The 27,051-nt window shown below is 55.9% G+C and overlaps 2 protein-coding genes across 8 annotated transcripts; one reads left to right on the forward strand and one right to left on the reverse strand.

Moving 5' to 3' along the window:
• The first annotated feature begins 2,332 nt into the window (after positions 1-2,332).
• HOMER3 (homer scaffold protein 3) lies at positions 2,333-19,195 on the forward strand. 7 transcript variants are annotated; one of them, XM_072919328.1, is made up of 10 exons: positions 2,335-2,941; positions 9,010-9,137; positions 11,359-11,515; positions 12,095-12,226; positions 12,847-12,954; positions 13,633-13,754; positions 14,699-14,855; positions 16,898-17,008; positions 17,753-17,833; positions 18,139-19,195. In XM_072919328.1, the coding sequence occupies exons 2-10, from the start codon at positions 9,124-9,126 to the stop codon at positions 18,325-18,327; spliced, it is 1,071 nt and encodes a 356-aa protein (XP_072775429.1). In that variant the 5' UTR covers positions 2,335-2,941; positions 9,010-9,123; the 3' UTR covers positions 18,328-19,195. The 7 variants fall into 7 exon arrangements, with proteins under 7 accessions (XP_072775432.1, XP_072775429.1, XP_072775430.1 ...); XM_072919329.1 differs by having other exon boundaries at positions 9,013-9,137; XM_072919325.1 differs by having other exon boundaries at positions 2,335-2,921.
• Positions 19,196-19,863: 668 nt separating this feature from the next.
• Positions 19,864-26,983, reverse strand: DDX49 (DEAD-box helicase 49). The gene is made up of 13 exons (XM_041710949.2): positions 26,819-26,983; positions 26,568-26,691; positions 26,227-26,312; positions 25,502-25,623; positions 24,843-25,030; positions 23,830-23,970; positions 23,462-23,537; positions 23,308-23,384; positions 22,657-22,754; positions 22,280-22,354; positions 21,600-21,688; positions 21,313-21,384; positions 19,864-20,322 (listed from the first exon to the last, which is right to left on the reverse strand). The coding sequence occupies exons 1-13, from the start codon at positions 26,931-26,933 to the stop codon at positions 20,137-20,139; spliced, it is 1,449 nt and encodes a 482-aa protein (XP_041566883.2). The 5' UTR covers positions 26,934-26,983; the 3' UTR covers positions 19,864-20,136.
• Positions 26,984-27,051: the final 68 nt, after the last annotated feature.

Genomic DNA, 27,051 nt, shown 5'->3' on the forward strand with positions numbered 1-27,051 from the left:
GTCCCTGCCCTCATCCCTGTCCCCATCTTTGTCCCTGTCCCCTGTCCCTTTCTTGTCCCATTCTCTCTGTCCCTGTCCCCTCTGCCCCCTCCCCTCTCCCCATCCCTGTCCCTGCCCTCATCCCTGTCCCCATCCCTGTCCCATCCTGTCCCTGTCCCCTGTCCCTTTCTTGTCCCATTCTCTGTCCCTGTCCCCTCTGCCTTGTCCCTGTCATCCCTGTCCCATTCTCTGTCCCTGTCCCCATCCCCGTCCCTGTCCCTTTCTTGTCCTATTTTCTGTCCCCTCCTGTCCCTTGTCCCCTCTCCCCTGTCCCTATGCCCATCCCTGTTCCCTCTCCCCATCCCTCTCCCCTGTCCCCATCCCTGTTCCTGTCCCCATCCCTGTCCCAATTCCCATCCCTGTCCCCATCTCTGTCCCTGTCCCCTGTCCCTTTCTTGTCCCATTCTCTGTCCCCTGTCCCCATTTCCTCTCTTTGTCCCTTGTCCCCTCTCCCCTGTCCCCATCTCTGTCCCATTCTCTGTCCCCTGTCCCCATTTCCTCTCTCTGTCCCTTGTCCCCTCTCCCCTGTCCCTCGTCCCTGTCTCCTCCCGAGGCCGGGCCCCGCCCTCCCGGGAGCTTTAATTACCCGGCCCAATTAATCCCGGCCCAATTAATCGCGGCTAATTGGCCGGGCGGGAGCTGCAGCTGGGGAGGATTTGCTGCAGCTGCACCGCGTTCCTTTTATGATATTGCATTGTGCTTATTTATTAGAGCTTTATTTCTGTTTCCTTCTATTTATTTATTGTATTATATATTTATTGCTGTTTCATTACATTTATTTGTCTGAAATTACAAATATTGGCTTTGGGCTCGGGGTGGCAACTCCTGCTTTGGGAGTTATTGTTCAGTACAACCCGATTATATTTCTTTATTATTAAATAGGATAATAAAATATTAATAATAATATAATATATACTATTATACACTATGATAATATTAATACAATATATAGTTAGTATATAATGTAATGTAATGTAATATATATAATTAATGTAATCATATAGTAAAATATAGTGTGATTATAATAGAATGTAATATAGTATAATGTAAAAATTGTAAAAAGCAAATTTCTGCTTCCTCAGAATTGTAAAAAATGGGGGGAAATGGAGGGGAAGGCTCCGGCCAGTGAGGAATAATTTCAATTTTCCTGGAAAAGCAGCAGAGCAGCAGCCCCAGGGGCACAGGGAGGCTTTAATGAGCTGCTTTAAACAGAAAATGGAAGGTGAATTTGGGGTATTTTTAGTGCTGGAGGATTAATTTCTATAAAGCTTCACAGAAAAGTGGCTCAGGGGCCGTTCTGGAGGGGAACTTTGAGTGTGTGTGGGAAAAAAAGGAATTTTGGGTTTAAAAGCAGCAGCTGGGGAGAGATTTTGGTGTTTATTGGAGATTTTTCTGCTCTAGGAAGAGATGGGGGATTCTTGCAGGAGTTTGAATTTCAGTGGTTTAAATTGAAATCCTGAATTCAAATCCTAAATAAAAATCCTGAATTCAAATCCCGAAACCCTTGAATAGTAACCGTTATTGATGTTAAATATTTGGCAGTGTTGAACTCAGGGGTTCCACAGTGACAGAATGGCAGAGGGGCGAGAGGAGATGCAGCGTTCAATGGGAATTTGCTTTTTGGGTTTGGGGACAGGGACAGGGGACAGAAATGGGGACAGGGACAGGGATGGGGACCTGGGGACAGGGATGGGGACTTGTGAGGACACAAAATTCCAGGAAAAGACAACGGTGCCAAAACTGCTCTGAGCTGGCATCTGCTGCTGCCAGCACGGTGTCACACACGGTGTCACACACGATGTCACCTCTCACCTGGGGTCACACGCGGTGCCACTCACACCCGGGTTATCCCACCCGGGTCATCACTGGTGTTATCACACCCGGGTTATCAGTGGCGTTATCACACCCGGGTTAGTATTATCACACCCGTGTTATCCCACCCGGGTTATCACACCCGGGTTATCAATGGCGTTATCACAGCTGTTATCTCACTCGTGTTCGCGCTGCCGGGGTGGAATTCTGGATTCCAGGGGTGAGGGGGCTTTGGGGGGCAGAGGGTTTTGGGGCGCCGAGAGCCCCAGGGGTTGCAGGTTTTGTGCTCAGAGGGCTCCAGGGCTCAGGGCTCCTGTCCCCGCTGTCCCGGGGGTGGCACCGGGCCCGCTGTCCCGGCAGGTGGTGCTGGCGGCGCCGCCAATAAAGTCGGGAGAAGAAAAGCGGCCAAACGTGAGCGGGATGGGGCGGCGGGAGCGCGGAGGGAGCGGGTAGGGAGCGGGCAGGACCGGGAAAAGGACCGGCAGGGAGCGGGAAGGAGCGGCAGGGACCGGCAGGGACCGAGCAGGACCGGCAGGCAGCGGGCAACGAGCAGCTCGGGCCGCCCGGGACGCGCTGCCCGCGGGGGGAACGCTCGGACCGGGGGGACAAAAGGCTCGGAGAGGCACCGGCTCCATCCAGCCGCTCCCCGCCGGCCGGGAGGGAACCGGGGAGCGGCGGAGCTGCGGGCGGAGAAGCGCCGGGGCACAGCCGGAGCGCCCCGGGGCCATTCCCGGTGCCGGAGCCACTCCCGGGGCCATTCCCGGTGCTGGTGCCGATCCCGGTACCGATCCCGGTGCCACTCCCGGGACCACTCCCCGGTGCCGGAGCCGCTCCCGGGGCCATTCCCGGTGCTGGTGCCGATCCCGGTGCCGGAGCCGCTCCCGGTACCGCTCCCGGAGCCGCGGAGCAGCAGCTGCAGCAGCAGCAACGCTTCAAAGTGAAATTCCGGAGGAAATTTAAAGAGCATCCGGATCCGGAGAAGGACAGAAAGAAAGAGGAAGGGGAGAAGGAGGAGGAGGAGGAGGAGGCGGCGCGGGAGGATCGCGAGCGGCGGAGCCGGCGGGGATGGGGTGAGACCGGCGGGGATGGGGTGAGAGAGACCGGCGGGGATGGGGTGAGAGCGGCGGGGATGGGGTGAGACCGGCGGGCTCCCGTTCCTCTCCGCTTTCCGTGCCGCGGAGCCGCTTCTCAGGCAGGAATTCGAGGGTTAAACGGCGCTTTTTGGGGTTTTTTTTTTGTTTTTTTTGCCGCGTTAGGAGCTGGAAAGTTTCGCCTCGGCTGTAATTTTTGGGGTGGGGAAGGGGGAATGGCGAGCGGCCCCAACTCCGCCGGGGAAGGAGCCGGGGCGGCTCCGGGAGCCCAAAACTTCCCGGGAGTTCCGAAATTCGGGATTTCCCCGGGATTGTGTGCGGGAAGATGGAGCCCGATTGGATTTCTGCGGGGAAGGAGCGGCTGAAACTCCGCGGGGATCTCAGCCCGCGATCCCCGCGCCTGGTCCCGGGAGGGGAATTTGGGAGCGGGATTTTGGCAATGGGATTTTGGCAATGGGATTTTGGGAGCGGGATTTTGGGAGCATAGGACCGGACACGTTGTTGTGAGTTTCTTGTGCGGTCGAGTCTGGAGGAATCCTGGCAGATCATTCCCTCCGAACGTGGGGTTTGGAATAAATGACATTCCTGGGGGCTCGTTTTCCTTTTTTTTTTTTTTTTTTGTTTTGTTTTAATTTACCGTTCTCCTTTTAAAAAAAAATTCTATTTTCCTTTATAAAATTTTCCCTATTCCTTTTTATTTTTTAATTTTCTGTTTTCCTCCTTTTTTTTTTTTATTTTCTATGTTCCTCTTTTTTTTAATTTCCCTTTTTTTTTTTTAATTTTCCCTTTTCCTTTGTTAAAAAATGTTCCTTTTGGACTAGCTAGAGGAAGCGATGAGGCAGGAATCGGCAGTGACAGAAATGTGAGGCTGGCAGAAGCCTTTGAAGCTGGCAGGGGATGTGCTGATCCAGGTGAAATCCCTGTGTCCCTGTTTTTCCTGCCATCTGCAAAGTCGCTGGAAAACCCCTGGAGCTGCCAGGAGGAAAATTTGGGATGCAGGAATTATCGCTGTACCTGGAATTATCTGGAATTCTCGCTGGTGGGGCAGCAGAAACCATTGCCCAGCCAGAAGTTTCCACCCCAAAATTCCTGAATTCCCATTTCACTCCTGAGATTAAAGGGTGGCCTTGGTGGTCCTACGGGGATATTGAGCAGCAGAACTTCCATAACTCTGGAATTCCAGCAGAATTTCCTTAACTAATTCTGGAATTCCAGCAGAATTTCCATGACTCTGGCTATAAAGGATATAAAAAGGAGCTGATTTTAGTTAAATTATTTTTAAAGCAGGGATTCTCCTTTCTAGACTTCTTGGTAATGTTCTGGTTGTAATATTCTGGTTTTCCCGGGTGAATTCTCTGTGGATTCCTCTGAAATCCACGGGATTTAGGGGACAGCTGGAAATAACACCTGGCCCTGAAGGAAGGGAATTTGGGGAAATTGAATTTTAGTGAATATTAGCTGGATGAAGTTTTCATCCAGCTGAGCCCTCAGCGGCCACGTCCTCACATTTCTGCTGGCATTGTAAATTCTAAATACTGTAAATTTTAAATACAGGGAGGTGGTGATGGATTGTCAAATATAATATATATATATAAACACGGGGAGGTGCAATTTACTGGCTTCTAATTAGAGCAGTAATGAGTTTATCCCAAATTAATTCAGCCACTCTTACCTTGGCTGCCCTCTGCCCCACGGGGCCTTGGCCCTGTCCTTGTCACAGAGCTCCTGGGAAGGAGCTCTGGCAAGGACAGGACAAAAACAGCAGCAAAAAAGGGCAAAAGTACTATTTTTGGGAATTTTTTATTTTTTGCTGAGCGGGGATCTGGAAGTGCAGAGAGTTGGAGAAAAGCTGCATCTCCGTTTGTCTAATTCTCGTTATTTTCTGGGATGTGTGCGGAATTCCTGAGCTCTGCTGGGATTATTTGGGATTTTTGGTGGCTGCAGAGCCGTGTTTGTGTCCCAAGCAGGAGCGGGACCCGCAGGAGGCTCCGGAATTCCAAGGAAAAGCCAGGATTCCCGGGGTTTACAGACCCTGTGTGTGTGTGTGACCTTGCTGGGGCTGTCCCCTGATCCTTCCTCTGGAGCAGCTGCTCCAGTTCCTGCCGGGATCTCCGGGAATGAGGAAAGAGCCGGATCCTGTTCCTGGAGCTGCACCTCCCCAGGGCGCTGGAGACCTTCCTGGGCATGGGCAAATCCATCTCTGGAATCCAAACTTTGTTCTCTAAATCCATCTTTGGAATCCAAACTTTGTACCCTAAATCCATCTCTGGAATCCAAACTTTGTACCCTAAATCCATCTTTGGAATCCAAACTTTGTACCCTAAATCCATCTTTGGAATCCCAACTTTGTACCCTAAATCCATCTTTAGAATCCAAACTTTGTACCCTAAATCCATCTCTGGAATCCAAACTTTGGCCTCAAAGCCCTAAATCCATCCTCCCAAACTTTGTCCCCGAAGCTCTAAATTCGTCTTCCCAAAGATGGATTTGGCCCCAAAGCAGTTCTGCAGTTCAGCGTCCCGGGGAGGAATCCTGGGATATCCTGGGTTATGGAATAGCCTGGGTTGAAATGTGGAATATCCCGGGTTATGGAATATCCTGAATTGAAGTGTGGAATATCCCGGGTTGTGGAATATCCCGGGTGGAAAGGGATCCCCAAAACCCGGCTGCAGGCCCTGCACAGGACCGGGCCAGGGATCATCCTGCACCCCCAGGGTGGGTCTGGAATTTGGGAGGAGGGCAGAGGGAAGGAGCTGGGGGCTGACTTTTATCAGCCCCAGTTCCCCAGACAGACAGACAGACAGACAGATACACAGACAGACAGACAGATAAACAGACAGACAGACAGCAGCTCTGAGGCTGCTGAGGGGAGATAAAAGGAGAGCAGCCATGCAGCCCTGCAGGAGGAGGAGGAGGAGGAGGAAGGGCTGGGCTGGGCTCCCAGCCCCTCTCTGTGCCCCAGTTCTGCCTTTTGGGTGCCGGGCTCTGCCTGGGGGGGTTTGGGGGGGATTTTCCCTGGGATCTCTGGGGGGATTTTCCCTCAGGGATTTTGGGGTGATTTTAGTGAGAGCCCCAGGCTGGGCTCACAGCTGGCTCAGCGTGGCCAGGGGCCAGGGCTGGGCTCGTTCCTGTCCTGCTCTCATTTTTATCCTGCTCTCATTTTTATCCTGCTCTCACTCATTCCTGTCCTGCTCTCACTCATTTTTATCCTGCTCACTCTCATTCCTGTCCTATTCACTCCCATTCCTGTCCTGCTCTCATTCCTGTCCTGCTCTCACTCATTTTTATCCTGTTCACACTCATTTCATTTGTCCTTTTCACTCATTCCTGTCCTGCTCTCATTTCTGTCCTGCTCACACTCATTTTTATCCTGCTCACACTAATTCCTGTCCTGTTCTCATTTCTGCCCTGCTCTCACTAATTTAATTTCTGTCCTGCTCACATGCTTGGGCTGGAAAAGGATTGTTTTGTCTGCCTGAGCTGTGTTGTTTTGTCTGCCTGAGCTGTGTTGTTTTGTGTGCCTGAGCCGTGAGAAGAACTTGCTAACACTTTACACAGAGTTGTAAAGATTCCCACAACAGCGCAGCTCAGAACCTGGGAAATATCAAAATATCGGAATGATACATGGAAATATCAAATCCCAAAGCCGAGCAGAGTTTGGGGTGATCATCTCTGCACCCGGGGGCCTTTCCCTGGCAGGGAGATGCAAAGAGCAAAGGGAACACGATTGTAACTTTTTGTGGTTTTGTGTCACACATGGCAACTGTTTGGAGAAAATCTGTTAAAGGTGACGGTTTCTTTTTTATGTTACAGTGTTTTATTACTGAGTGTGGACTGAAAGCGCTCATAGGGCTCTTTAGGTCAGAAAAGTCTCGCTAAGGCTGGTCGAACTACGACAGGCTGGCATTGGGGACAGTCTATGTGACATCCCTGGCAGGGCTGGCAGCGAGGACAGGCTGGCATTGAGGACAGTTCATGTGGCAGGGTTGGGATCAAGGACAGCCCGTGGGACGTCCCTGGCATTGAGGACAGTTGATGTGGCAGGACTGGCATTGGGGACAGCCGTGTGGCATCCCTGGCAGGGCTGGCATTGAGGACAGTTGATGTGGCAGGGCTGGGATCAAGGACAGCCGTGTGGCATCCCTGGCAGGGCCGGCTCTGGCCCTCGCCAGCCCCTGGCACCTCCCGTGCCCGCTGCTCCCCTCCGGGCGGGGCTCGGGGCTGGCTCTGGCCCTGCTCGGGGCCATCTGTCCCTCCTGGCACACGGCTGCTGGCCCTGTCCCCGTGTGTGTCACCGTGTCCCCAGATCTCCTCGCACCGCTCGGGCATGGCTGCTCTGCCCAGGCCAGGAATTGAGGGCACAGATCGAATTGAGGGCACAGATCGCAGATAATTAATCAGAGATAACAGATCAGAGATCACGAATCAGAGATCACAGATAATGAATCACAGATAACGAATCAGAGATCACGGATAACAAATCAGAGATCGCAGATAACAAATCAGAGATCACAGATAACGAATCAGAGATCACAAATAACAGAGATAACAGATCACAGATAACAAATCAGAGATCGCAGATTACAAATCAGAGATAACAGATCACAGATTACAGATCACAGATAACAAATCGGAGATGACAGATAACAAGTAACAGATCACAGATAACAAATTATAAATCACAGATAACAAATCACAGATAACACATTCCAGCTCCGAAGGTGGCAAAACCCCAGCATTTAACCCCTCCGTGCAGTGGCTATCCCTTCCCGCAGTGGCTATCCCTTCCCGCAGTGGCTATCCCTTCCTGCAGTGGCTATCCCTTCCTGCAGTGGCTATCCCTTCCTGCAGTGGCTATCCCTTCCTGCAGTGGATATCCACCCCAGACAAGCCTTTTTTAGCTCCCCGGGTGCTGGGATATCGAATCCTGCCCTTCCCCCTGAGCTGGGAGCAGCGCTGGCAGGGATGGGACCTGGATCCCTTCCAGGGCCTTTCCTCGTTTGCTTTGCTTCTCCTTAATTATCTGCGGAGGCCAGCCCTGGGGGATGGAAGCGGTTTTATTTACACGTTTGTTTATTTATTTATTTACACGTTTATTTATTCGCCCTTGGGCAGTGAGGAGTGTCAGCATTTCAGGGACCCTGCTGGGTTCAGTCTGGGGGCCGGAGGGGGGAACAGGAGTTGGAATCCCAGAGCTGCTTGGAAAAGCTCGGTGGGTTTTGGGGTTTTGGGCAGCCCAGCTCGGGCTGTCCCCTCCCGGGTGTCCCTCTGTCCTCACTGCCCCAGTCAGAGTCGGCTCAGACTGGAGATGATGGAAAAGTTCTGCCCTGGGACGAATTCCCAGAGGAGCTGTGGCTGCCCCTGGATCCCTGGGAGTGCCCAAGGCTGGAGAAGGGAAGATCCAGAGAAACCCTGGAGCTGTTCCCAGAGCCTGAAAGGGCTCCAGGAGAGCTGGAGAGGACATGGAGGGACAGGGACACGGGGATGGGATCGGGATACAGCCCCATGGAGGGACAGGGACATGGGGATGGGATCCTAGAGGGACAGGGTCACAGGGATGGGGTCTGGATACAGCTCCACGGAGGGACAGGGACATGGGGATGGGATCCTGGATGGACAGGGACACGGGGATGGGGTTTGGATACAGCCCCACGGAGGGACAGGGACACGGGGATGGGGTTTGGGTACAACCCCATGGAGGGACAGGGACACGGGGATGGGATTGGGATACAGCCCCACGGAGGAACAGGGACACAGGGACGGGATTCTGGAGGGACAGGGACACAGGGACAGGATGCCAGCATGGACAGGAGCCCAGGAACAGCTGCTGTGCCCGAGGAATGATCTCCAGCAGGGTTTTCCATCAGGCAGCAGCGCCACGTGGGCATGGCTGGAAGCGCTGGAGCCTCCCAGGGGGATTTGCTCCATTGCTCACCCGGTTATCTCCCAGGAGTGGGGGGAAAACCTTGTTCAGTGGTGAGGAATGACTGCAAAGGAGGAGCTCCTGAACACTGGGGGCAGACAGAGCCCCTGAAGGTGCCTAATAACAGCTGGGCTTTTCCTTCAGCAGGGAATGAATCCCTGTGGAGGCAGCGCTGGGAAGGAGCCCCAGAGCAGCTGAGAGGCCCCTGAGGAGGAGCTGCTGGAGGAGGGGACACCCCCTAACTGCCCTTACTGACAAATGTCAGCAACTCGGTAAAGTCCTGCCTTTGTTCTTTCCAAAACCAGCCCAGGGCTTGGGGGTTCAGGGGCACAAACGTCCATTTCTCCCGTGTGGCAAAGATCACAGATCACAAATTACAAATCACAGATCACAAATTATAAATCACAGATCACAAATTATAAATCACAGATAACAAATTATAAATCACAGATCACAAGTTATAAATCACAGTTAAATTATAAATCACAGATCACGAGTTATAAATCACAGATAACAGATCACAAGTTATAAATCACAGATAACAAATCACAGATCACAAGTTATAAATCACAGATAACAAATCACAGATCACACGAAGGTGGCAAAACCCCAGCATTTAACCCCTTCATGTAGTGGATATCCCTTTATGCCCTTTTTTAGCTCCCTGGGCAAAGACAGGCCATGATCCAGGTGAAAACGGAGCCTGGGAAGTTGGAATCTTGCTCCAAAAACCCAGGCAGAGCGGGTGTGGAGTGTGCAGTCAGGAGATACCCGAGCCAGGGCTGGCACCTGGAGCAGGCTGGGAGGGGGGAAGGAAATCAAATATTCCCTGTGGAGCTCAGGGCTGGCTCTGGCAAGCGCCAGGTGCCTTTGGATTGATGGGACGGGCTGCTCGGGGCAGCTGGGAGCCCTGGGGACGGGGAGGGAGCTCAGCAGCCCGGGTTTTGGGGGGCTGCTCGGGGCAGCTGGGAGCCCTGGGGACGGGGAGGGAGCTCAGCAGCCCGGGTTTTGGGGGGCTGCACAGAGCAGCGTGTGCCTGCACCTCGCAGCTGCCGGCGGGGCCAAATTCCCTCCAATTTCCCCGGTTTGGGTCTGAGCCCTGGGCGTTCCCAGAGGAACCCCCGAGCCCTGGAGCAGCTGGGAAAACGTTCCTGAAACGTGGAAAACGTTCCTGAAATGTGGAAAACATTCCTGAAATGTGGAAAACATTCCTGAAATGTGGAAAGCATTCCTGAAACGTGGAAAACGTTCCTGAAATGTGGAAAATGTTCCTGAAACGTGGAAAACATCCCTGAAACGGGAGGCACAACCAGCAAAGGACCACCCCAGCCTCGAAAGCTGGGATTTAGGGGTGTGCCAGGGATTTAGGGGAGAGCTCTGGGAGAGAAACCCCAAAACTCCTGGAGAACCCGGTGACGTGAGGTGGCAGCAGCAGGGACACCGGGACTGTCCCTGCAGAGCCCAGGAGGGTGAGCAGGATCCAGGGGAGGGAGCAGCAGAAATCCCTGCGCTTGCCCCTTGCCTCGGCTTCCCCCTGCCCTCACAGAGAAAATCACGGACAAACACTCCCTAATTAGCCCAGGTTAGAAAGGGGTGTGTTAATTACACCCCTGGGAGCACAGGGTTTGTGCCTGCAGTGTGTCACTGCGCTGCACAGGGATTTCTGCCTCCTGTTTCTTTCCCAAAATAATAATTGGCACGACCCCAGCGCCTCCCATCTCCGCTCTGCAATGAAATGAGGTTGTTGGTCCCTCGCACCCACCCGGTTCTGGGTCGGTGGTCTCGGATTGGGTCAGGGATGAAGTCAGGAAGGTCTTCCTCAGGCCTGTGTGACCTCCTGGCACGATCCAGGGTGGATGGCCACGGAGTGCAGGTGCTGGGCATTGTCCTGCTGCTCCCAATGTGCTCCCACAAGGGTTCACTTGCTCCACTTCCTTCTATAATTGAGCTCGTGATGCAACAATTAGCCTTAGCTTAAGCATCTAATAATCATTAATCATTAATCATTAATCATTATCCCTGGTGCATCTAGCTTCAGCATAGATTGGTCCTCACCCTCAGCTGAAACCTCAACCCTTCCAAACGACGATTCAACACCGTTGCCCTGATTTGTAAAAGTGTTAAGTTTTTTCTTATAGTCCTTTTGAAAGTTTTAAAGTTCTCATATGACTTTTTTTGGCTTTTTGATGATGTTTACGTGTTTGAGAGTCAGAGTTCCCAGACAATTTAATGGATAAATAGAATATTTACACATTTCTCTCTGTGGGTGGGGAGAAATGATTGATTGATTAATTGACTAATTGATTGATTGATTTTTGGGAGCAGTGTGGTTGGAAAGGTGGTAATTCCATCCTCCAACCCACGGCCACCCATGGAATTCTATAAATCCCAGGTGTTTGAACAAAATCGGGTTTTTTTCTCCTTGGAACTCCCCAAGTTTCTGTGTGCTGCTCGGTGCCCAGCAGGACACAGGCGCCCTTTTCTGTCCCTCAGGGAGCAGCCAATCTTCAGCACCAGGGCCCACGTCTTCCAGATCGACCCCGCCACCAAGAGGAACTGGATCCCGGCCAGCAAGCACGCCCTGACCGTCTCCTACTTCTACGATGCCACCCGCAGCGTCTACCGGATCATCAGCGTGGGGGGAACCAAGGTGGGCACCACAAAAAACAGCTTTTCCCCAAAAAAAACCACCTGTGCCCACAAAAAACAGCTTTTCCTCCCAAAAACCCCAGCTTTTCCCCCAAAAAAACCCACCTGTGCCCGCAAAAACCAGCTTTTCCCCAAAAAAAACAGCTGTTCCCCAAAAAAAAATCAGCTTTTCCCCAAAAAAACAGCTGTTCCCCCAAAAAAATCAGCTTTTTCCCAAAAATCAGCTTTTCCCCAAAAACCCAGCTGTTCCCCCGAAAAAAGCAGCCTTCCCCACACAAAAACAGCTTTTCCTACACAAAAGCAGCTGATTCTCTGATCGATTCCCTGATCAATCCCTGACTCCCCAAATGATCCCTGATCAATCCCTGACTCCCTGATCAATCCCTGATCCCTTATCAATCCCTGATTGATCCCTGATCCCTGTTCAATCCCTGATCGATCCCTGAGTCCCTGATTGATCCCTGATCGATCCCTGATCCCTGCTCGATCCCTGATTCCCTGACCAATCCATGATCAATCCCTGACTCCCTGATCCATCCCTGATGGATCCCTGATCAATCCCTGATGGATCGATCCCCAGGCCATCATCAATAGCACCGTCACGCCCAACATGACGTTCACCAAGACCTCGCAGAAGTTCGGGCAGTGGGCGGACAGCCGGGCCAACACGGTCTACGGGCTGGGCTTCGCCTCCGAGCAGCACCTGGCCCAGGTGAGCCCCAAAAACGGGGTTTGGGGGGTGGGGGCAGCACCTGGCCCAGGTGAGCCCCAAAATCTGGATTTGGGGGGTCAGGGGCAGAGTCAGCCTCATAAACGGTAGAACTGTTAGGTGTGCTGGTTGTTTAGTAATTAAATATAATTACTGCTTAACCGTGAGGGTAATCACGAGAAACTGTGGCCAGAAGCTTAAGAAACACCTGAATGCCAAATCCAAATTGAAACCCCTGAATTTTCATGTTAGAGAGAAATTTAAAAAAATTTTAAATGAAGTTGCACAAACCCACAGCCCTGAGTGCCAAATCCAAATTGAAACCCCTGAATTTTTGTGTTTGAGAGGAATTAAAATGCATTTTAAATGAAGCTGCATGAACCCACAGCCCCTGAGTGCCAAACCCAAATTGAAACCCCTAAATTTTTGAGTTGGAGAGAAATTTTTAAAAAACTTAAATGAAGCTGCATGAACCCACAGCCCTGAGTGCCAAATCCAAATTGAAACCCCTAAATTTTTGAGTTGGAGAGGAATTAAAAATTAAAATTTTAAATGAAGCTGCGGACAGAGCAGCAGCCCTGCTGGTCCCACAGCCCCACAGTGACTTTTCCCTTCCCCTCCAGTTTGCAGAGAAATTCCAGGAAGTGAAGGAAGCAGCACGTCTGGCCAGGGAGAAATCCCAGGATAAAACTGAGCTGACCAACCCTGCCCTGAGCATCACATCCCACCAGGTAATCTTGGGGAAAAAAGGGGAGGAAAAGGGAAAAAAATGTTCCCTGTGGTGCTGCCATCCCCTTCCCTCCCAGAGCTGCATGGCCGGCCAGGCTGCACAGCTTTGGGTGACACCAAATTAATTAATTCATTCCTTCGTTAGTGCTCCAGGGAGCCCCTGAAGGTTTCCCCTCCTTGCCAAGCCCGTTTCGTATCTCACAGCCCCTTAAATATTTCATTTTTTAGACTCAAACTACAGTGTAAACTTTCTTAGCTAACCAGGTTATGACACAAACTTACAGTGCTGTGCTCTAAAACTCTCAGCTTCCCTCGACTTAGCTTAAGGTGCCTCTGCTTTAAATTATAAATCCACGTTTCTCTGCTTTAAATTATGAATCCACATTTCTCTGCTTTCAATTATGAATCCTCCCTTCTGGCACTTAAATTTAGAAACCTTTTCCAAAGTCTCGGCCCAAAGCCTGTGTTTGATTCTGAGCCTTGGCCTACAAGGCCGCAGTTCTGGGAATGCAGATTCTGTGGTGACGGTGACAGTGACAATGACGGTGGCAGTGGGTCCCCTCTGTCACCTCGCAGACCCTCCAGCGCTGCCCCGAGGTGTGCCCAGCCAGGCCCGGTGGGTTGGTGGCCGCGGGGCCAGCGCAGGCTGGCGGTGACCCCCCACCCCTCCTTCACCCCAGGTCCTGCCCAGCCCCATCATCAGCTCCAACGGGCCGGGGGAGGATAAACTGTTCCGCAGCCAGAGCGCCGACGTGGAGATCACCACCGAGAAGGAGAGGCTGAAGAAGATGCTCTCGGAGGGGTGAGGCTGCTCGGAGCCCCAGACTCTCCCCTCGGGCAGGATTTGGTGCATGGCTTTGTCATCACAAATAACTCTGACCCCTTCTACCCTTTTAATTCTCTGGAGTGATGCCCCGTGCCCGCTGCTCAAACCCTCCACTGGATTCATTCCCCTTTTCCCAGCAGGAAGCGATTCCAGCTTGGAAATCCGCTCGGGCAGGTGGGGAGGAGGATGGGGCAGGGGCGTGGGCTGGTGTCAGCCATCTCCAGATCTGTATTTTGTGATAGCAGGAGATGTTCAGCTTCTCCAGCTGGCCAGGGCTGTTTGTGTTAATCCCCTGGTGATTCCAGCAAAGTCCCTGCTGCTTCCTCTCTTTGTCTCTTCAAAAGACTTCGGGGCGGATTCTGCCCCGTGGCTCCTGTCAAGCTCCCAGCCGAACGCTTGGAGTATTTCTAAATCAAAAGCAGAGAGTCCTTTGCTACCTTCTCCCGAGTCTGGGCTTTATTCAAAGCAGACTCTGCTCTAACGTGGGTTTTGGAAACGGATTCACAATCCCACACTGCAGAGCCCCTTTAGAGTACCCGGATCTCCCCCACCCCATTAACCCCGTTCCTCCCTCAGGATTCCCAACATCCCTCCCTCAGAATTCCCTCAGGATTCCCAATGTCCATCCCTCAGGATTCCCTCAGGATTCCCTCAGGATTCCCAATGTCCATCCCTCAGGATTCCCTCAGGATTCCCAATGTCCATCCCTCAGGATTCCCTCAGCTTTGTGGTTTGTGCCCGAAAACCAAACATTACCCCGGGATAAAGCGCAGAGGGGGACACTCAGAGCCGGGGGAAGAGTTAAAATTCGGGAAGCCGAAGGGAGAAGCCCCGGGCAGGGGGGAAAAGCCCCGGGCAGGGGGGAAAAGCCCCGGGCAGGGGGGAAAAGCCTCTCCTGACCCCGTCCCATGCGTCCCCAGCTCAGTGAGCGAGGTGCAGTGGGAGGCAGAGTTCTTCAGCCTCCAGGACAACAACACCAAGCTGGTGGCCGCCCTGCACGAGGCCAACGCCAGCGTGGAGCAGTGGAAGAAGCAGCTGGCGGCGTACCAGGAGGAGACAGAGTCGCTGCGCCAGCGGGTGAGCTCGGCAAAGCCATCCACAAACACCTCCCTGTCCAAAACACAGACTGAGAGAGGAGTGCTTCTGCTTTGTTCCAATAAAGGGAGAGGCCATGGGGCGTTCCCCTGGGGTCTCTCCAATTTTTGGAGGATGCAGCCTCCTTTTTATCCTAGTTTCCCTTGTTTTTCCCCACTGGCTGAGGGACTTGAGAGGTTCAGACTTCCCAGAACTCCTGCTACCAAAGATTCCCCTCTATTGTATAACCCTCCCCTTTTAATTCTTAATTCTTACGGAATTTAGAGTTTTTCCCCATTGTTTCTTTCATCTTTCGATATCCAATTTCCTTTATCGGCCAACCTGCAGTTTGTTTGTAAAAGCAGATTATCTTTTTTCCAGTCACCAATCAGTGGAAGTGTTTCTTTTATCTCTCGGGTTTTATCCAGACCCACAGCTTGTTTGTAAAGACAAATCCCTCATTCCTCTCAGGAGGAAACCCCGGCCCAGCTGCTGCCCTTGACCCCTTTTCCCATCAAATCCAGCAGATCCAGGCAGATGGGAAACGGTGTCAGGAAACGAGGCCGTGGGACTGGGGAGCTCCCCAGGAAAGCAAAGTGCAGAGCCACAGAATTTCACCTTCCCTTGGGGTTTTTCTGGAAGGAATTCCCAGCTTCCAGCACGGTCGAGGCCAGTTTGGCCCAGTTTGGGCATCAGGGCGGCGTGTGGCTGCTGGCAGAGGGGTGGGGACGGCTCTGGCTGGAGCTGCGAGATCGATCCGAGCTGTTCCAGGGAATGAGGGCAGCTCTGAGCTCCGGAGGGGCTGTGGGGCCTGGGCAGGGGCACTCGGGGCTCTGCTGCGAGGGCAGAGCCCTGGGCAGCTGGGGAAGGGTTTGGGAGAGAGTTGGGGCTGGCTGGGAGAGTTTTGGGAGAGCTGGGTCTGACTGGGAAAGGTTTTAGGAGAGCTGGGAAAGGTTTTGGGTGAGCTGGGTCTGGCTAGGAAAGGTGATCCCCTCAGGATTCCCTCAGGATCCCCAACATGCCTCCCTCGGGATTCCCTCAGGATCCCAAACATCCCTCCCTCGGGATTCCCTCAGGATTCCCTCAGAATTCCCTCAGGGTTCCCTCAGAATTCCCTCAGGGTTCCCTCAGAATTCCCAACATCCCTCCCTCAGGATTTCTTCCCACAGGATCCCCTCAGGATTCCCTCAGGATCCCCAAAATCCATACCTCAGGATTCCCTCAGAATTCCCTCAGGGTTCCCTCAGGGTTCCTTCAGAATTCCCTCAGGATCCCCAACATCCCTCCCTCAGGATCCCTTCCCACAGGATTCCCTCAGGATTCCCTCAGGATTCCCTCAGGATTCCCTCAGGATCCCCTCAGGATCCCCTGGGCCTTGGCAGGCTCACAGAAGGAGCTGTGACTCAGTGTCACTGATACACTGTAGCTTGGTGAAACTCCCAGTTTTTGTCCCTAAATCAGAGCATTTTGGTGGGTTCTGGCCACCACGCTGGTCCTGGCAGCTCCAGGGCAGGATCCCGCTCCTGGGAAGAGCCGGATCCGCTCCCTGTCAGGGAGAGCTCCTGGAGCTGCCTGCAGAGCTCGGAGCAGCCCCAGCACTGAAATGCTTCTAAAAATGAATCCTCCTCATGAATAATCCAAGGCACCGAGCCGAGTTTTCCAGGGCTGGGGAGATGGGCAAACCCTTCCAGCTGAGCTGCAGCAGCTCCGGAGATTTTGGAGATCTCTGCCCAGAGGTGTAAAAAATTGATCTGGGTTTTGGGGCTGGGGGCTCAGGTTTTGGGGCTGGGGGCTCAGGTGCTGGTGTCAGGCAGCTGGAGCGCAGAACTCCTGCAGAAAGCACAGACAGATCTCTAAAGTGGTTTTTTTCTGAGCCACAAAGTGCTCCTGGGCGTGATCCCGGCAGAGCAGAGCAGAGCAGAGGGAATTGTTTTCCTCCCAGCCCACGGGAGCTGCTGCGAGCCAGGTGGGTTTGCAGGGAGGGCAGAGCGGGGCTGGGGGAATTCCTGCAGGGAATTCTGTGGCTCTCAGACCTCCCCTTGCAGGTGGCAGAGCTGGAGGCGCAGGGCACTCCGGATTCCTGCGGCGACAGCAGCAAGGAGGAGCTGAGCCAGAGCCTGGAGGAGCTGGAGCTGCTGGTCAAGGCGAAGGACGAGGTGAGGCTGCGCCTGGCACGGGGCTCAGACTGTGCCCCAGTGCAGGGCAGGGGCTGAGGAATGCAAAACCAAACTCAGAGCTGTGCTCCAGTGCAGGGCAGGGGCTGAGGAATGCAAAACCAAACTCAGAGCTGTGCCCCAGTGCAGGGCAGGGGCTGAGGAATGTAAAACCAAACTCAGAGCTGTGCCCCAGTGCAGGGCAGGGGCTGAGGAATGTAAAACCAAACTCAGAGCTGTGCCCTGGTGCAGGGCAGGGGCTGAGGAATGCAAAACCAAACTCAGAGCTGTGCCCGGTGCAGGGCAGGGGCTCAGGAATGCACAACCAAACTCAGAGCTGTGCCCCAGTGCAGGGCAGGGGCTGAGGAATGTAAAACCAAACTCAGAGCTGTGCCCCAGTGCAGGGCAGGGGCTGAGGAATGCAAAAACCAAAATGCTGAGGCACCAAAACAGCACGGGACTCAAAAAACAGAGAAACTGGAATCTAAAGGCACCAACAGTGGGGTTTGAAAAACAGAGAAATAGAAATCTTAAGGCACCAACAGCAGGACAGGATTTGAAAAATAGAGAAACTGAAATCTCAAGGTACCAATATCAGGGCCGGATTTGAGAAATAGAAATATTGAAATATGAAGGCACCAGCAGCAGGACAGGATATGAAAAGCACCAAAGCAGGAATGTTAGGGCACCAGCAGCAGGGTTTGAGAACCACAGCTGTGGGGTCTGAAGGCCTCTCCCTGTGCCCAGGAGATCCAGCTGCTGAAGAGCCAGAGGTGCGGCCGCTGGGAGGCCGAGGGCGAGCGCGAGGAGACGCTGCAGAAGCTGCAGGTAAAGGTGGCACCTGTGGGACACCCCGGGGAGCTGCCACCCCTCTGGAGCCAGTCCCACCCAGTTCCCATCTGGGGAGGATCCAGAGAGCTCCAGAGCCAGTCCCACCAGCCTGGACAGGATCCAGAGCCAGTCCCACTGGCTGGACAGGACCCAGAGGGGTGGCTGCTCTCCCAGCCCCTCACGCCGCGGGCAGGGCTGAGGTTGGGGACAGGGCTCACCCACGGGGACCCAGGGGACACAGCTGGGGACACCCCGGGGTGGCAGGGGGCGAGGGGCTCTGAGCAGCCCGGCTGTCCCTGCAGGAGCTGGAGGCCCGGAACGCGGAGCTGGAGCGGCGCCTGCAGCTGGCAGAGCAGAGCCTGGCAGAGAGCCTGGCAGACAGGGAGAAGGTGCAGCACGAGGTGGCCAAGGTGGCCGAGATGATGGATGTGAAGGTCTTCGAGCTCAGCGAGCTCCGGCAGGGCCTGGCCAAGCTGCTGGAGAGCAACTGAGCAGCACCGAGCCCCTCGGAGCGGGGTGGGCTCTGCTGGGCCAGGCACCGCCGAGGGATCCCGTGGGCACCACCGAGAGTTCCTGTGGGCACCACCAAGAGCTCCTGTGGGCACCACCGAGAGATCCTGTGGGCACTGAGAGCTCCTGTGGGCACCACCAAGAGATCCTGTGGGCACCGAGAGCTCCTGTGGGCACTGAGAGCTCCTGTGGGCACCACCAAGAGATCCTGTGGGCACCACCAAGAGATTCTGTGGGTACTGAGAGCTCCTGTGGGCACCACCAAGAGATCCTGTGGGTACTGAGAGCTCCTGTAGCCACCGGGAGCACCTGAACCCCCAAATCCTCTCCAGGGAGCACCTGAACCCCAAATCCTCTCCCTGGAGCACCCCAAGTCCCAGCCAGGCTCCCTGGCCCTGCCCTGGCCGTGCCAGCCCTGGTGCCACACTGTGCCCCGAGATTTTTACATTTTCTAAGGGGACGGGGCCGAGCCTCGGCCGGGGGATTTTTTCTGTAGTTTATTTTTTAGGAAACCACTTGGCCTTTTGCAGATTAGCTGCTGCTCCCTCCCAGCTGGGGAGGAAGGACGAGTTCTTCCTCTTCCTCTTGCCCAGTGCTGGGTGTTCCCAGCAGGATCCTGGAGCACCCCAGGGGAGCAGAGCTGGAGCTCCCCGTGTCCTTCCCGGAGGAAAATCTGCATTTTCACAGCGCACTGGGATTGAAGAACCGAGCTGGGCACCAATTTGGCAACTGGGAGGGTGAATTTGGCAACTGGGACATCCCTCAGGGCCACCGAGCTGCTGGGCTGGCATCTCTGCTGGCCTCGGGGGGGCTGAGGTTAATTGCAATTAAATGGAGCAAATCACAGCCGCTCTTGGGGGTTTTTTTGGCTTCTTTTTTTGGTCCCTTTTACGGTGGGAAGTGTCCCCGGGGGTGTGACACACCCTGACACCCCAGTTCTCCACCAGCCTGCCCCTGCTACCCGAATTTGTGTCAGCGCAGCTCCTTGGTGGAGGCAAGCAGAGGCTGTTAGCCCGGGAGCTGTGAGGATGAGTTTGTAATTAAATCACGCTGCTAACGAGGAGCTGGGTGAGCTGAGCCTGCGGGGCTGCAGGAGCTGGGCTGCAGGATCAGCTGCAGGATCAGTTGCAGGATCTGGGCTGCAGGATCAGCTGCAGGATCACTGCAGGATCAGTTGCAGGATCAGCTGCAGGATCGGCTGCAGGATCTGGGCTGCAGGATCAGTTGCAGGACCTGGGCTGCAGGATCAGCTGCAGGATCTGGGCTGCAGGATCAGCTGCTGCTGAGGTTATTTTTGGAGCAGCGATGCTCGGTTTACACTCGGCAGCGCAGGGCAGCAGCGGCCGTGGTGTGGCACCCCCAGACACACACAAAATCTGCTTTGGCACCCCCAAAACCACCTCAAAATCCCCCAAGAAACACCCAGGATGAATCCCTGAGGGACAGTTCTCAGGGAACTCAGGGAATTTAGGGCTGGGCTCAGGCTGCCTGAGAGATAAAACACCCAAAATGCTCAATTCTCACCCAAACCCCATTTTATCCCCACACAACTCCCCCAAAAACTCCAACATCCAGGCATTTGTGGCAATAAAGACCCCCCAGACCGTGCCAGGCGATTCCCAGGGACCCATCCCGGCAGGAGCGGGGGAAGCTCTCCCGGGAGGGGCTGGCAGCAATTCCCGGAGCAATTCCCGGGATCCCTGCCGGGACTGTTCCTTCTCCCCGGCAGGGATTTGTTCCCACATTCCAGCGCTCAGTCCCAATTCCAGGGCAATTCCAGCCGCAGGCAGTCACTGCTGCTCCTCCTGCTGCCTCTCCATCCTCCTCCTCCTCCTCTCCACCCCGCGCTGCCGTTTCCTGCTCAGCCGCAGCTGCCGCCGCCTCTCCAGGCTCTGCCGCGCCTTCTCCCGGCACTCCCGGTTCCTCCGGCGGATCCCGGCCAGCTCCGCCCGCCCGCGGGCCGCCCGCTCCGGGTCCTGCGGGGACACCGGGATGGGACACCGGGATGGGACACGGGGATGGGGATGGGGACACTGGGGACAGCCCGGGGATGGGACATGGCCAGGGGATGGGACACCGGGATGGGACACGGGGATGGGACACGGGGACATTGGGGACACCGGGATGGGACACCGGGATGGGGACACCGGGATAGGGACACCGGGATAGGGACAGCCCGGGGATGGGACACCCGGGATGGGACACCCGGGATGGGACACGGGGATGGGGACACGGCCAGGGGATGGGGACACTGGGGACAGCCCCAGGGGCTGGGGACATTGGGGACACGGCCAGGGGATGGGACACGGGGGATGGGACACCAGGATGGGGACACGGCCAGGGGATGGGGACACTGGGGACAGCCCCAGGAGCTGGGGACATTGGGGACACGGCCAGGGATGGGGACAGCCAGGGGACAGTCCCAGCAATGGGGACAGGACACTGGGGGCTGGGGACAGGATGGAGACAGGATGGGGACATGGGGGACAGCCCAGGGATGGGGACAGGAGGGGGTACAGGACATTGGGGACAGGCCCAGGACACTGGGGACACACCCAGGACGTTGGGGACACACCCAGGACAAGCCCTGCCCTTTCCCAGGTGCCCACAACTGAGGAGGCTCCAAAATCCCTTCTCCATTTTTAACATCTCAACACTTGATCTATTTAATCTTGTAACATTGAATATATTTAACAATATTTCATATTTTCAACAGCATAATGTTAAATATTATCGCGTTAAAAATATGAAATTTTTAAATATAACATTGTTTCATATTTCTTTTAGGATTATTTTAAATAAACCTTCCCCACCCAGAAGGGGAGTGAGCCCAGCAGGGAGGGAGGGAGGGAGGGACTGTCCTTCCTTTTCCATTTTCCTTTTCCTTTCCCTTTTCCTTTCCCTTTTCCTTTCCACTTTCCCACATTTTTTCAGCTCAGAGCAGATCAGAAAGCTGCAGCTCTCACCTTCCCTTCCAGGATCAGCTGTTTCCTTTTATTGATTTCTTTCTTCTCATCGAAATCCGTCCCCTCCAGCTCCTGGCAGAGAGGGAAGAGCAGCAGGGTGAGGAAAGCGGAGAGCAGAGCCACAAACCTCAGCCCTCAGCAGCAAAAACTCCTGAAAAACTGTGGAAAACCCCAGAAAATTCCTGAAAAACTGTGAAAAAACCAGAAAAATCCCCTGAAACCTGTGAAAAAAACAGAAAACCCCCCAAAAGCTGTGAGAAAAGCAGAAGCCCTCCGCCCCAACTCACAATCTCGCACTCCCTCCTGGTGACGTTGACGTGGGTCAGGATTTGCAGCACCTCCTGCTCCTGCACGGGGAACTCCTGCAGCTGCAGCTCTGGGGACACAAAGGGTGACAGATCCCAAGGTCAGAAATCCCAAACTCAGGGTCAGAAATCCCAAATCCTGCAGCTGCAGCTCTGAGGCAGGGGGACACAAAGGGCTTTCACAAAGAGAAGGTGAGGATTGGAATAAGGAATGTGAAAACCTGAAAAGTGGAATAGGGAATGTGAACCTGAAGATTGGAATAGAGAATGTGAAGAGTGGAATAGGGAACAGGGATTCTGAAGACTGGAATAGGGAATATGAACCTGAAACTTGGCATAGGGAATGTGATCCTGAAATATGGAATAGGGAATGTGAACATCAAACTTGGAATAGGGAATGTGATCCTGAAACGTGGAATAGGAAATCTGAACCTGAAATAGGGAATCTGAAGATTGGAATAGGGAATGTGAACCTGAAGACTGGACAGGGAATCTGGGCTGGGCTTTTTGAAGCAGCAGCTGCTTTCACAGGGGAGAGCTCCACACAATTCCTGCTCCATTAAAAGCCAGCAGGAGCACAAGCAGGGATCCCAAACCAGGGATTCGGCTGCTCCTGCTCCTTCCCAAGCCCCGGGGAGGGAAAGGAGCCCGGCCCCACTCACTGATCTCCTCCTCGATGGCGTGCACCAGGTGGATGTCGTACTGCGTCACCAGGGTGATGGCCAGGCCCTTCCGCCCTGCCACGGGGGAAAACAGGGACTGGGCCATGCTGGCAGGCAGAGAGGGATGGACCCAGGGCACTCCCAACCCCTCCATCCCCAGGAGCCACGCTGCCTGCCCAGAGAGCTCTTCTGGCTCTGAAAACCCCATTAACGATCCCATTAACGATCCCAGGACAGGATCCCGGCGATCCCAGCGATCCCAGGGCAGGATCCCGGCGATCCCAGCGATCCCAGGGGAGGGGAGGGTGCTGCTGGGACACCGGAGGCCCCTCTGGGGGCTGTCACCCCTCAGGGGTGGCCGTGGTGGCCGCGCTCACCCGCGCGCGCCGTCCGCCCCACGCGGTGGATGTAGATCCTGGGCAGCCCCGGGGTGTTGTGGTTGATGACAACCTGGACTGCAGGGATGTCCAGACCTCTGGAATGGGGGGGAAAAACAGCTTAAATGTCATGGAATTATAAAATGCCAGCATGGTTTGGGGCAGGAAGGACCTTAAAACACATTTAGTTCTCGCCTTGCCTTGGGTAGGGACACTTCCACCATGCCAGGGATCTGTTTAATTCCTGCTTTCTCCAAAAGCCCCAGATTCTCAGGGATAAAGTGGCTTATTGGAGGATTTCTTGGCTGATTGGAGGATAAATTCCTTCCTCACAGAGTTCAGCAACTCCCCAACTTCTTCCTCAGAGCTCAACAATTCCCCAATTCCTGAGAGCTCAGCAATTCCCCAATTCCTCCCTCAGAGCTCAGCAATTCCGTCTCCCTGGAGCTGCTCCCAGCTCCAGGAGCCCCTCGGGAAGCTCCAAGCCCTCCCTGGGCAGAGCCTCAGCACCCCTGGGCCCCAAATCCCAGCTCAGACAGCTTGGGACGAGCCTGTCCCACCCAAACCTGGGGGGTTTGAGGGTCTGATCTTGCTAAGCTCAGCCTAAACTGTTTCTGTGAACAAATCCAGGTGTGAGAGCTTTTGTTTCACCTGGCAGCCACATCGGTGGCGATGAGGATCTTGAAGATGCTGGACTTGAACTTGGCCAAAGCTGCAAATCTCTGTTTCTGTGAAGGGAAAATTCCAGGTGAGGGGTGTGGGATGCAGCTGGGAGCAGCCCCTGGCAGGGCCCTGCACCCCTCACCTGCTTCATCATGGAATGCAGAGCCACAGAAGGGAAGCTGAACTTCCTCAGCATCATGTTCAGCACCTGGCAGTCCCTGCAAGGGAGGGAAAAACCAGGAAAATCCTCAGGATGCCCTGAGGGAATGGATCAGGACAGAGCTGGGACAGGCAGGGACTGCCAGGGTGCTCCAGCGTGGCCTGGGACAATTCCTGGGGTGGGAAAACTGGGATAATTGCAGGGACACCTCTCATTTCTGTGTTTAGTTCCCAAAATCCTCATTTTTCCCCTCCTTTATGACACCTCCCACAACCCCAGCGTGGCCTGGGGTGGGAAAACCGTGACAATTCCAGGAAGGAGGAGGCAGGGAGGAGGAGGAGGCCCCTCACTTGCAGGTTTTGGTGAAGATGATGATGGCCCAGTCCTCGTGCTGGTCCTGGAAGTTCTGCACCAGGTGCACCAGGTAGGCGTCCTTGAGCGCCTCGGGCACCAGCAGGTACCGCTGCTCCAGCTCCTCCACCGTCTTCACCCTGCAGGGAACCGGGAAAAAATGGGAATCCCGGGGTCCCCGGGGCTGGAAAAGCCCCCCAGGATCATCCTCGAGGCTGGAAAAGCCCCCCAGGATCACCCCAGGATCATCCCCGAGGCTGGAAAAGCCCCCCAGGATCACCAGTCCGAGCTGTGACCGTCCCAGCTCGTCCAGCCCTGCCTGGACACCTCCTTCCAAGGGCCCTTTCCAGGAGGGAATTCCCACCTGGGGTCCCCTGGGACCCTCCTGGCTGTCCCCTCCTCTCGGGGATTGCGGGGATTGGGAATTTCCCCCCTTGATCCCGCTTTTCTCCAGGCTGGGCCCCTTCCCAGCCCCCTCAGGAATTCTCCAGCTTCTTCCCAGAAATTGTCCAGCCCTTTCCCATCTCCCTCAGGAATTCCCAGATTCCTCAAGAATTCTCCAGCCTCTTCACATCTCCCTCAGGAATTCCCAACTCCCCCAGGAATTCTCCAGGCCTTTCCCAGGAATTCTCCAGGCCCTTCCCAGGAATTCTCCAGGCCTTTCCCAGGAATTCTCCAGCCCTTTCCCAGGAACTATCCAGCCCTTTCCCAAGAATTCTCCAACCCCCTCAGGAATTGTCCAGCCCTTTCCCAGGAATTCTCCAGCCCCCTCAGGAATTCTCCAGCCCTCTCCCAGGAATTCTCCAGTCCCCTCAGGAATTCTCCAGCCCCCTCAGGAATTCCCCAGCCCCATCAGGAATTCTCCAGCCCTCTCCCAGGAATTCTCCAGCCCCTCCCTGCCCTTCTCCTGAGGCCCCACCAGGCCGGGCGGTGCCTCAGCAGCGCCAGCACGGGGAGAAGCAGCAGAAGGAGCCGGGGAAATCTGGGGAAATCCGGGAATTTTGTCACTCACGGGGCCGTGGCCTCCCAGAAGAAGGGGCTGTTGGCCGCCAGGGCCCGCAGCTGGCCCAGCGTGGCCGTCAGGGTGGCACTGAAGAGCAGCGTCTGGCGGCGCGCGGGCACCGCGCCCAGGATCAGCTCCAGGTCGGCGCTGAAATCCGCACTGCCCTGCTCCAGCAGCCGGTCCGCCTCGTCCAGCACCTGCACGGGGAATCGGAGCGGGAGTGGGCACGGGGAGAGCGGGAGTGGGCATGGGGAAACACGGGGAGAGTGGGAATGGGCACGGGGAGAACGGGGAGAGCAGGAATGGGCACGGGGAGAGAGGGAATGGGCACGGGGAAACACGGGGAGAGCGGGAATGGGCCCAAGGAATGTGCCTGGGGAATGTGCCCAGGGAAACCCAGGGAGAGCCAGGAATGGGCCCAGGGAATGTGCCCGGGGAGAGCCAGGAATGTGCCCAGGGAAACACAGGGAACCCCAGGGAATGTGCCAGGGGAAAGCCAGGGAGAGGCGGGAATGTGCCCAGGGAATGTGCCCGGGGAGAGCAGGAATGGGCCCAGGGAAACCCAGGGAATGTGCCCAGGGAGAGTCAGGAATGTGCCCAGGGAGCCCCTCAGGACTCCTGGGAACCCCCAGGAATGCTCCCAGGGAGCCCCCAGGGCCGGTGCTCACCAGGAACTGGACCTTGGCCAGGCTGAAGGTGCTGCTGCTGCGCAGGTGGTCGGCGAGGCGCCCGGGCGTGGCGATCACCACGTGCGGCCGGCGGGCCAGCTCCAGAGCCTGGGCCACCATGTCTGCGGGGACACGGGGCTGGGAACGGGGCTGGGAGAGCTGGGAACGCTGGGAGAGCTGGGAATGGGGCTGGGAACGCTGGGAACGGGGCTGGGAACGCTGGGAATGGGGATGGGAACACTGGGAATGGGGCTGGGAACACTGGGAGAGCTGGGAATGGGGCTGGGAATGCTGGGAACGGGGCTGGGAACACTGGGAGAGCTGGGAATGGGGCTGGGAATGCTGGGAACGGGGCTGGGAACGGGGCTGGAGCGGGGCTGGGAGAACTGGGAACACTGGGAACGGGGCTGGGAACACTGGGAATGGGGATGGGAACGGGGCTGGGAACACTGGGAACACTGGGAAGGGGGCTGGGAGAACTGGGAATGGGGCTGGGAGAACTGGGAACGGGGCTGGGAACACTGGGAACGGGGCTGGGAACACTGGGAGCAGTGGGAATGGGGCTGGGAACACTAGGAATGGGGCTGGGAACGGGGCTGGGAGCACTGGGAGAACTGGGAGTAGGGCTGGGAATGGGGCTGGGAGCGCTAGAAACGGGGCTGGGAGCACCGGGAGCGGGGCTGGGAGCACCGGGAAGGCGCCAGGGCAGCCCCGCGGTCACTCACCGAGGCCGCCCACCACCACGCAGTCCTTGAGGCCCAGGGGTTTGCCCAGCACCCGGAACTGCTCGGCGATCTGGTAGGCCAGCTCCCTGCGGGGCAGCGAGGCTCAGCCCGCCGGGGCTGCCCGGGAATCCCCCGGTTCCCCCGGAGCTCCCCCCGGTTCCCTCGGAGCTCCCCGGGAATCCCCCGGTTCCCCCCCGGTTCCCCCGGAGCTCCCCCCAACTCTCCCCCGGTTCCCCGGAGCTCTCGTCGATTCTCCCCTGGTTCCCCGGTTCCCCCCCCAGTTCCCCGGAGCTCCCCGGGTTCCCTGGTCCCCCCCGCCCCGGTGCCCCGGTGCCCGGTACCGGGTGGGGGTGAGCACGAGGCAGAAGATGCCGTAGGGATCCTCGGAGAGGCGCTGCAGCACCGGCAGCACGAACGCCGCCGTCTTCCCGCTGCCGGTCTGGGCACAGCCCAGGCAGTCCCGGCCTGCGGGAACGGGAACCGGGGGTGAGAACCGGGAACGGGAACCGGGGATGGCCCGGGACCGTTCCCGGGGAAGGACCGGGGCCCGCCCCCGGCCGTTCCCGGTTGCGGGGCGCCCCGCGGCGCTCACCCTGCAGCACGGCCGGGATGCAGGCGGCCTGCACGGGCGTGGGCCGGAGCAGCCCCATCTGCCGCGCCTGCTCCGCCAGCCACGGCGCCAGCCCGAGCGCCCGGAACGCCGCCATGCCGCCCCGCCCGCGCGCCGCGATGGCGTCACCGCCGCGCGCGCCGCTCATTGGCCGGCTCGCCCTAACCCCGCCCACTTTCACCCTCAGCGCGTCGCTCTGGTGACGTATCGCCTCC

This window comes from Taeniopygia guttata, chromosome 28 (assembly GCF_048771995.1).
Source record: "Taeniopygia guttata chromosome 28, bTaeGut7.mat, whole genome shotgun sequence".
In the NCBI taxonomy this organism is placed as follows: domain Eukaryota; kingdom Metazoa; phylum Chordata; class Aves; order Passeriformes; family Estrildidae; genus Taeniopygia; species Taeniopygia guttata.

Bases quoted from the DNA above. Each gene is read 5' to 3' on its own strand.
- HOMER3 (XM_072919328.1), top strand. The intron at 12,955-13,632 runs GTAATCTTGGGG...CCTTCACCCCAG, and splicing joins TGAGCATCACATCCCACCAG to GTCCTGCCCAGCCCCATCAT. The intron at 13,755-14,698 runs GTGAGGCTGCTC...ATGCGTCCCCAG, and splicing joins AAGAAGATGCTCTCGGAGGG to CTCAGTGAGCGAGGTGCAGT.
- DDX49 (XM_041710949.2), bottom strand. From the start codon at position 26,933: ATGGCGGCGTTCCGGGCGCTCGGGCTGGCGCCGTGGCTGGCGGAGCAG. The intron at 26,313-26,567 runs GTACCGGGCACC...GCTGCCCCGCAG, and splicing joins CTCGTGCTCACCCCCACCCG to GGAGCTGGCCTACCAGATCG. The intron at 23,385-23,461 runs GTGAGGGGTGCA...TTCCCTTCACAG, and splicing joins TGCATTCCATGATGAAGCAG to AAACAGAGATTTGCAGCTTT.